The following is a 10,851-nucleotide window of genomic DNA, read 5'->3' as shown; positions in this document are numbered from 1 at the left end:
ATCATAGCACGTCAGCTGTCTTAACCGTGGCTTGTGTACTGCATCATCACTGTGTCTGTCACGCGACTCTGTTGCCCTTTCAGGCTTGAACTGATGGTAAAACTAACGACATTATTAACTGTCTTGATATTTACTTTGAAAGCTGAAGCCAATCAGAGCAGACTGTGCTTGTCAAAGGAGGGGGCTTTGTTGAAAACTACATGTTTGAGAGAGGCGGGGCATAGAGGACCTACAATAATGTACAGTATTTGAAAAATAATGTGTTTTTTGAACATTAAAGCATGTCAACATATTCTGTTACACCAAATACACAAAATAATGATCTTTAAAATAGCATCATATGACCCCTTTAAGGAAAGATCATGTTCCATGAAGATATTTTGTAAATTTCCTATCGTAAATATATCAAAACTTAATTTTTGATTCGTAATATGCATTGCTAAGACTTCATTAAGACGACTTTAAAGGCGATTTTCTTAATATTTAGATTTTTTTTGCACCCTCAGATTCCAGATATTCAAGTAGTTGTATCTCAGTCAAATATTGTCATATTGATTAAGCTTATTTATTCAGCTTTCAGATTATGTATAAATCTCAATTAAAAAAAAAAACTAGGTTAAATGTTGAATATTAGTAACTCAAACCCCTTTTTCTAAGCCTCTCTACCTAACCGCTGGATGTGCACATCCGCCATGTTTGTAGTTTTTAACGCATTTTATTCGTGTTTGTAGTTCTGGACAGAATTCTTCACCAAAGCGCAATGGATTGTGGGCAATATTAGCCATTAGAGTGTGCACGGATCCACACTTCAAAAATCGACCTGAAATAGTAGACCATCCTATTTGGGACTTTTGGCATACTCTTTTTAACATACTATGCTTTGGGAGACACTTATTCTAATCTCACATACTATTTAGGATTGATAGTATGAACATTGGGACGCAGGGTGAGTATCATTAGGTGTGTTCGACTTGAAGCGGGGGACTTTTGGCATACTCTTTTCAACATATTTGGGACACACTCATTCTAATCTCGCATACTATTTAGGATGGATAGTATGAACATTGAGATGCAGGGTTTATGAACATTAAAGCAAAAAGCAGTACATTTACACACAGACAAAAAAGAAAAGAAAGGGAAAAAATACAAAAATATACATAGAGACCTATATATTGCCAGGGTAACAAAAAAAACAAAAAACAAAAAAAAACAATGACAACAAAGTAAAAAATGTTCATCTCAAAAGGACAAAAAGGATGAATAATACAGTTTTGTTTTTTTTTGTTACAGATAAAGTTTTCATTGCTTTCGGATTAATAGAATTTTGGATAGTTTCCTTACATTTCTCTAAATCAACTTTGTATAAAGAAAAGAGAGGTTTGGAGCCAGTCAATTTTTGTTTGTGTACATGAAATTTGGCTAACAGGAAACACAAATTAATTATATAATATTTTCCTGTATCTTCTTTCAAGTGGTCAAACAATCCAAAGAAAACATCTTTAAAACAAAAAGAGAAGTCACTTACAAAATAAAACTGGATGAACATCAAAAAATCTGACCAAAATTTTTGAGTGTGGGTACATTGCCAAAGTAAATGAATGGAGTCTTCCTCATAAGAGTGACAAAAACAGCAACTTACTTCAATGTCCGACTTGTATTTTTTAAGAAAAGCTTTAGCTGGGTAACATTTGTGAATCAGTTTAAAAGTTATTTCTTTTACTTTATTGGTAAGCAGATATCTATGAGGTAAGGTCCATACTTTGGTCACTGCAATTTCAAGAGTGAGTTCTGTTCCGTACAGACACAAAACGATTATTTAGAGGATTCACTCTCATATTTAAATGCTGTTGTCACTCCTGAAACCTTATAGTTGTCAGGATCATGGACCTGTTTTGTTGTGTTTTGCCCCTGTCTTTGTTCCTGGTTTTCCTTATATGGTCTTTTTCCTGTCCTCGTTTAGTTTTAATTATGATTCTTGGCACCTGTGTTTGTTAATTATCCCCAGTATTTAAGTCCTTGCCTTTGCGTTCTACACGTTATGTTTGCGTGTTTCCTGCCATTTCCAGTGTGGATGTACCCTGTGTTCCGTGGATTAAAGACTGTTTTAGTTTATCCGTGCCTCCTGCGTTCTTCCTAAACAGCGAACTGTGACAGAAGAACCGACCAAAACCGTTACCTCCGTGTCTACCCTCCGTTTTTGTTTTTGTACATTGTGTTTTTTATTTCCGTAGTTCCCCTCATGGATCCCTTCACCCGCCCGGAATTCCTCCTTCTCTTGCTGGAGCAGGGGCACAGATCTCTTGAGGACCATACAAGACTGTTCCGGCTGTTAGCTAGCACCACCAACTACCCGGACGACGTCATCCGAGGATGGTCCTCGAGAGGATTTCGTCGCCTTTGTGGAGTGGACTCTGGCGAGAAATGGATTGCCATCCACCACCTGCTCCGTGGATGATCTCGTCAGATCCACTCCAGACCCAGTGCCCAGCCCACCATCTCCCCGCGGTGCGGAGCATCAGCCCGAGCCCACCGATGACGGAGAGCCAATTCCCGCCGCGATCGACGAGCCAGAGCACAGCCGAGCGACTGAGCGGAGGATTGCGCCGGACGTGGAGCTCAACCCGTCAGACCAGGTGCGAGAGCCGGAGACAATGCCCGCCACGAGGGAGAAAGCCGCGGACGGTGTGAGCGCGGGGAGGAGCTCTGCCCCCCGCACCGCGGCTGAGGGTGAGCTGAGTATGGCGCGGCGAATGTGCCACACCGAAGAGGAGAGGGCTCCAGTCCCCGAATCCAGTCCAGAGCGCCCTCCAGTGCCAGCTCCTAGAAAGCGCCCTCCAGTGCCCACTCCTCGAAAGCGCCCTTCAGTGTCCGCTCCTCCAGAGCGCCATCCTGTTCCCGTGTTCAGCCTAGAGGGGGCTCCTGATCCAGAGTTTAGCCCTAAATGCCCGGAGGCTCACAAATGTCTGCCCTCCCACCTGCTCCTGCCTCCTCCACCGCTGTCGTCTGGCAGCCCCTCTGCTCGCCCTCAGCCCACCATCATTACGGTGCGAGCTCCACGGGTCTGCCATTCTCCAGCGTCGCCATGGCTGGAGAATCCCTCACCTCCGCCTCCAGCCTCTGAGGCCCGGACTCCGCCTCGGCCCGTAGACCCAGCGGCTCCACCTCGGCTCCTAGCTCCCTCACCTCCACAGTCACCCGTCGATCCACCAGCTCCACCGGCTCCTATCTTAGTCGCCTCCACCGTCACCCGTCGATCCACCAGCTCCACCAGGCTCCCTCGACCCTCCGGCTCCGCCTTGGTCGGACGTTGACCCGCCATCGCCTCAGGACTCTGCTCCTCCGGCTGCACCTCGTCGGTCTGCCCAACCGGCTCTGTTTGGCTCCTTCCTCCCGCCAGCTCCACCTTGGTCCTCAGTCGCTCCAGCTCCACCGCGGATCTCCGGATCTCCGCCTCCGCCTCGGTCGCCAAAGCCCTCGGCTCCACCCTGGCCCCCTGGCTCGTTGGCTCTCCGTCTCCACCTCGGGCTCCTCCGCCACCTGCTCCGCCGCCATTGGTCGGCCCCCTGGAGTCGGCGGCCATTCCTCCTCCATGGCTCCTCCCTCCGTCGGCTCCACCGTGGATCGCCATCATGGCTGTGGCCTGGGTCCTGCTTGGCTCCCCCTGCTCCGGATCCCTCCCTGGCTCCTCCCTCCATCGTCTCCTCCCTGGACTCTGTCTGCCAGCCCCCTCCCGGACATCCGTCCTCCTCCTGAGCCCCCTCCTTAGTTCCCACCCATTTCCCCCCCTCTGTTGTTCTACGGTGCGAGGACGCACCTTCCGGGAGGGGGGTGATATGTCAGGATCATGGACCTGTTTTGTTGTGTTTTGCCCCTGTCTTTGTTCCTGGTTTTCCTTATATGATCTTTTTCCTGTCCTCGTCCACCTGTGTTTGTTAATTATCCCCAGTATTTAAGTCCTTGCCTTTGCGTTCTGTGTTTGTTGGTTCTACTCGTTATGTTTGTGCGTTTCCTGCCATTTCCAGTGTGGATGTACCCTGTGTTCCGTGGATTAAAGACTGTTTTCGTTTATTTGTGCATCCTGCGTGCTTCCTAAACAGCGAACTGTGACAATAGTGTTGACGTGGTGATGGGCAACAACTTGTCTTTAGGCACATGCTCACTCTCACTGTACAGACACACACAAACAAAAGTGCTGAAACTGTGTTGAACACAAACAATACACAATCACAAATGATAATGTTCAGTGACAATATCTATCAGCAACGTGGCATTATGGGCATTCAGCTATTTTAGACTTTACACCGCAGTGTTTTGCGTTCTGAAGGTCGGCAGGATCTTGCTGTAAGTGCTGTGTACAGTGATTACTGATCCCTCATTACCTCCTGTACATAGAGCTGAACAAATGTTACTGACAGGTGCTCAGGCTACACTGAGCAGCACAGTCAATCCAAACAAAGCAGAATATCAAGCAGCCATATAGGGTCTGATTTTCAGAGAGTGGCTTTTATGACATCACGTCTACAGCAGGAGAACAATGAAGTTTAGGGAGCTGTAATGGGAGCCGCAATGAAATCATCATCCTAATATGTCACAGAGTGAGCCGTGAGGGAGCCTTTTAGAGATAAAATCAATACTGAAGAATGCTCTGCTATTATGTCACCAAAACAGATCCATTTCAAGGTCAAACTACAGGACACGACCTTTCTGGAAATGTGTCAGAGTGCATGAGGGAGACGAGAAGAAAAATAGACTGCAGTTATGAAAAAAAAAATAAATAAAAAATTGGTAAAAATATTACTTTGCTGTATATATGGAAATATCTAAAAGTCAACATTAGGTGTATGGAAGAATAATTGCAATTTAATTTTTTTAATTTTATTTCTTAGTATAGTTACAATTTTATACAACTTACTGTGTATATAAATATATAAATAGCTGGAAAAGGACTTAGAGCTCATTTCAGCTTAGGGGAAGAAAAAAATAACATTTTCTTTTATGCCATAATAAAATAATAAATAAATTTAAAAAAATTAAAGGAATAAAGCAACATCTGAGCATATATGCAAATTTACAAGTGTAGCAAGTGGGATAGCAAGAGTGGAGAGCTCATTTCAGTTTAGGGACAGAATTTTTTTTTCTTACAACACCACCACCAACAACAACAAGAACAATAATAATAAATAAAGTATAGCAATGTAACAAATACAATAAATGTAATCTTAAAGAAAGAAAAAATACAAAAAAAATAAATAATAATAATCAAATAATCAATATAGTTATATACATAATGTGATGCTCATTTACAATATCTACAAATGTAATTAGCAATGTATGAATTTTTTATTAATGGAATTTTTATTAATGGAGTTCCAAAATATAAACCAAGGGACGTATGTGTAGGAGGCAGTACTGTGTTGATAAAAACATAATATGACTGCATTCTCTAAAACAAATGTATTATTGCCAATTTAACATAATTATCAAGGAAAACACTAATAATGAGCACTGTATAAGGTTTCCACTTGTTGTTTGAGACGAATATTCACTGTTCAAAAAAACAACTGAATGGAATTGAATTAAGCAAGCTACTGTATGACGCGTTTGAATGTCTGTAGAGAAATTAGATTAAGAGAAAGTTCCATGTCTTATTTGGACAGATTAATGTCATGTGCATTCGGCCGCCAACAACACCAACACCCATTTGTCCAGAGCTCCAGGTTAACAGCTTGTGGCTCAGTGGACAAACATTCAGAGACCTGTCTAAAAACTGTTTCCAACCAGCAAGCAAGCAAGCAAATAAATATATAGGAGGATGAAAGGATGTAAGTTTAGCATGTATGAAAATCTTTTTCATTCTGCATTTTATTTGCATACTTTAGATACTTAAATGTGTTATGAACAACATGATGATAATAATGCCTAAATAGATACATTTTCATTGGTTTTTTAGCACCACTAAAAGGGTTTTTGGCATCATCCTTATGACTTGATTGACTTGAGCTGTTTTGCTTGTGGCTTTTAGAGTTCAGTGGAGGCTTCTCAGCTGCAGCAAGGTAGACACAATCACACTGGTGCTTTAGATGCTGCCCGTGTCCTCAGCTGTTTTCACTTCAACCTCATCTATCACTCCACTGGCTGTATATAAAAGCAGGAGACCTTTTGCTGCACCTGTGAGAAATCTGGCACTGTGTTCGAAAGGTCAGGTCATGGTTAAAGCAAGCTGTTTAAATGTGACTGAAACATGATTTTATGCATTGCTGCTGGCTGGGTAGTAACTGATTACATGTAATATGGATTGCGCAATCAGATTCCAAAAATTAAGCACTTGTAATTAGAGTATATTACATTTTAAAATGCTCATAATCAGATTACAGATCATTTTTATGGATTACATGATTACATATTATTCACACAATGGCAGTAAATAATTTATCATCTCCCTAATTATTTTTTTTCTCTTTTAAACATCCTTTCTAAAAATCCTACTATGTCTCATTTAGCTTTAACTATATTCAGAAATGTAAATATATTTGCAAACCGTGCTTGGAAGAAAAAAAGCACCTCTCAAGCAATTAGACCATGCATGAAACAAATAATTATGAAAGTTACTAAACACTGGTTATGTATAAACACTATATCTTCAGTAACTGCTGAAGTTTGGACTAAAATATTTCAAATCTGGGAGACTTTGGGTGTGTAATGTCATTGATGTCTTTATGTTTTTTAGTATTTGTTTATGTAATGCAGTGATTTCCAATGTTTTTTTGTCAGCCAAACCCTTAAAATAAAATATTTACTTGAAATATCTCTTGAGGAAGTTAATATTTCAATCATTTAACAATCGTGTTTATAGTTCTCTGATGTCGGTTAATGGTCACTTTGGCATGCAGGTAAACAAATAAATATATTTTTTAGTGTTCATTTCAAGCATTCAAGCACTTTTCTAATTTAATTAATTATTAACTTTATATAAACTCAAAACCCCACTGCAGTTCGTGCATTAAGCCCATTTTGGGAAACCCTGATGTAATTTAATGTTTAATGCATTTTATATGTTGAAATCAAAAATGGAATATGCTATTTTGCTTTTTGCTTTTTTTTTATATCAATATGGTACATTTAATGGTGTTTAAAACACGTTTGATCAAAAAAAGTAATCTAAAAGTAATCTAAAAAAAGTAGTCGGATTACATTGACCTAAATAAGAAACCTAGATTATGTCACTAAAACTTTCATCATGTAATCAGTGACAGACTACAAATTGTAAATAATATACCCAGCACAGATTTTAGGTCAATATACTTGATCAAATTTTGATCAATATCATTTTATGGATATTTCTTGTAGCTATATCACTGAGAGTATTTTCCCTGCAGTTTCAAACATTTTCAGAGAAAATCATATTGTTTCTGAACAAGGGTCATTCTTTTCAGCCTTACTGAAGACCCCTCAACAATGCCATGTAGAAAAGGCTGGTCTCAGTTTTGCTTTAGATACAGTGTCGCCATCTAGTGGAAATATTTTTCCTTTACATTTCTGGAACGTCACTACCAATTTTCCTGACATAATGACACAGCGCCACCTAGTGTATCACAAGCGACATCAAAATATTTCAATTGATATACTGTATCAGAATCAGAATGAACTATAGCCATATATACAGACATTATTATATTATTATACTATATTAGACAAAATATTGTGCACACCCTTTATTATAGGGGTTAATATAATTTGTGGAAGTTACAGAAAAAAACAAATGTTGCAGTTATATTTTATTTATCTTTACACTGTATATATTCTCTAGGTTGTATATCAGTGTAGTATAAATTGTGTTTAGCAGTGTTTAGTTCAAGTGCACAGTTAAACTTGTAAGTGACTTAGTGTCAGACTTCCAAAAAGGGAAATTCATGGAGCTCTTTTAGCAGGAGCTGAACAGCCCAGTTGTTTGGTGTTTTAAGAACAGCTGTCTTTAAGTTTATGATTCATCAGAGAAGAAAAACAGTGAGCGAAAACTGAAAGTGAATGATAGTTGAACACTACAGAACAACAAACAACAGAACTACAGCAGCAAAGTGACAGCAAACCTCAATATTCACCTTGGAAGACATCAGTGAAAGAGCTGCAATTGCTAATACTTTAATCACAGACACCAATTCTAAAATGTGGAAGATGGTGTCATAATCATAAAACCTGGGACGTTTGGAGCACTGAGATAAACATCTGCCCTGGTCAGACAAATCAGCTGACTTAAATATCATCAAACCACTGTAGATTTTGGAGAGAAGCCTGAGAATTTGATTCCCTCCACCAACAACTCTGAATCAACTGGCAGATGTTCTCATAGACGACTTTTAAATAGAGACTATTTAAAAGTTGTATGAATAATTTCTGAGAAGGTTGGAGGCTGTATTAACAGCGAATGGTGCAAAGCACCTTCATAATGAAATATTGCCTATTTCCCAGGTGTTCACATTATTTGTGCAACCCCTGTACTTTTTACAGCTTTCTTCTTGAGCTGATATTCCCATTTGCATAATAATCAGATGCTAATAAGACAGTGGAGGTTGCAATAAAAGAGCATCTGAAATATTAACTGTTTTCAAACTGCAATATTTTCAAAATTCTATCTCGAGAGGTACGTCGACAAAAATAAAAGCTCATTAAAATTCATCAAATAAAATACATCAGTATTAGTTTGAAATTGATTCACACAAACAAGCAGACACTTTACTTCAGTATACCATTTGATTTATTTACATATTTGAATAATATTTCATTAGCAGATAATCATTTTAAAGCCACATTGCACTGACAGCTGACTGAAAATCTCATTCATGTACAGGCTAATGGTTTGTTAGGTGATAATGCATAAATGTGACCAATTGCAAATGCAGAATACATATACATGTGTACAAGCAAAATATAAATTAGTGTATCATTCTCATGCAGGTGATGCATAATCATATATTAAAATATCTCAGCAAAATATTTTCAGAATAAGTACCTATTTTCTTAATATAAGAAAAACCTAAAAGCTTCACTGTTACTCTTCATTGTATCAACAATGAACTCACATACAAGTCTCTACATGCCATTAAAATCACGAACCCTCTAAAACCCTCCTCGGGAGCAGAATGAGTCTGTTTTAGAAACTGCGGATAAACTGGAGGGAAAGCTCGTAACCAAGAAACATAGTTGCACACATTGGAAATCCTCTGATAGCATTGACAGTCGCTCCACGAAAGAAAACCTGCATTGGACATTGATAGTAAAGAAGTGAAAAAAGAACAAAAGCATCAGTATTACATTCATATTTCACAAAACTCTGAATCAGCATATTAATTTTGGTTATAACTTATACCAGGCCTTTATAAACTGTGTGTGTGACACATAGATACATTATATATAACATTTTATACCACCACATTTTTTAACCTGATTAAACATGTTTGAGCATGCACTGGTTTCAACTTGTTAACTGTTTAGCAGCTGTGCATGTCCTACAGCTGTTGCGTTACAACTTTGTTTGAAACCCTTCAGCAACTTACATGTATTCCCTCGGTCTTGTAACTTTGCATGATGCAGTGCAGAATACCCTTGTATTTCCTGTGCTGCATAGCATCCGCCTGCAACCGGCTTTTCACCACGTCTGCTGGTGTGGCGGTGACCCACGAGATGGATCCTGTGGAACAACAGCATAACCAACGGGTGAAATCTCATGTGAAGTATTCTGTGTCCTAAAATTACCTGACTCCCAATAGGGTCATATTTAGGTTAAACCAGGCCTTTCCCATCATACACCAACAGGAGGGAAATTTTTAATGGGAAGTACACTGACAAATTTCAAAACAATGCAGCCTCCCACTATCCTTAACCAAACGTACACTTGTTAATCTGTGCATGACTGCTGAGAAGTGGTTTGGTGTGACACAGAGGGTCTGACATAGCTTTTAAACAATTCAACACTTGTGCAAACAGACTGAAAAACACTACAAGTGCATCTGGTGTTTCTTTTGGTAAGCATCACATTCAGGCTGGAAAAGAATAGCTCTGTTAAACCTAGTGAACTGCATTTTATGCAAGGTTTATTGTATTATACTGCATTCTGAGATAAGATATGACCACATTTTACAACAGTATTAAATGTCTCTTTTGTGAAGCCAATCCTATAATGCATTATGACAAGCATAGAAAAAATTAAGCAGTAGGTCACCCAAAAATGAAAATGGACTGAAAATACTCACCGTCAGACCACGAGCAGTTTAGCATCGCATCACTTGCTCACCAATGGATCCTCTGCAGTGAATGGGTGCCGTCAGAATGAGAGTCCAAACAGCTGATAAAAACATCACAATAATCCACAAGTAATCCACACCTGTCACGTTGCACACACACGAGGAACGAGGAGACGCTGGAGAATACTTTACCAAGACTTTATTTGCACCAAGGAACCAAGGGAGACGAACACAGGAAGACATTCACACGAAGACGTTCACAGGAAGACGTTCACAGGAAGACGTACACAGCGGACAGAGAACTAGGGACTGGGAACACTTTAAATACACACAGGAGGAGGGGATGACGAGACACACCTGGGATCCATGAACCATCATGGGGAACACCTGGGACAAATTAAACATGGGAAAGGAACACCTGGGGAGCAAGACACAGACAAAACATGGAACAGAGTCTGACATATCGCCCCCCTCCGGAAGCCGTGACCTCACGCCATATAACATCCAATGGGGAGGGGGGGGTGGGCACTCTGGAGGTCCCTTAGGACAGACACGGGACAGTGGGCCTCCAGAGCGGTACCCGTTCGGGGTGCCATGGCGGATCCGGGGACTC

At 40.2% G+C, this 10,851-nt stretch overlaps 1 protein-coding gene across 1 annotated transcript in view; it reads right to left on the bottom strand.

Annotated features, from left to right (window-relative positions):
- Positions 1-8,740: 8,740 nt before the first annotated feature.
- Positions 8,741-10,851, bottom strand: part of slc25a48 (solute carrier family 25 member 48) — a 7,369-nt gene continuing 5,258 nt past the window's right edge. The window contains exons 6-7 of the mRNA XM_016455468.1: positions 9,552-9,685; positions 8,741-9,253 (exon numbers count right to left, since the gene is read on the bottom strand). Of these exons, the coding sequence (XP_016310954.1) occupies positions 9,149-9,253; positions 9,552-9,685 (239 nt within the window). The 3' untranslated portion in view covers positions 8,741-9,148. The remainder of the gene's footprint in view (positions 9,254-9,551; positions 9,686-10,851) is intronic.

The sequence above is a fragment of the Sinocyclocheilus anshuiensis genome, unplaced genomic scaffold (assembly GCF_001515605.1).
Source record: "Sinocyclocheilus anshuiensis isolate Anshui unplaced genomic scaffold, SAMN03320099.WGS_v1.1 scaffold235, whole genome shotgun sequence".
Taxonomy (NCBI): domain Eukaryota; kingdom Metazoa; phylum Chordata; class Actinopteri; order Cypriniformes; family Cyprinidae; genus Sinocyclocheilus; species Sinocyclocheilus anshuiensis.
The sequence above is the reverse complement of the archived record's forward strand: the minus strand, read 5'-3'. Positions and strand labels throughout refer to the sequence as shown.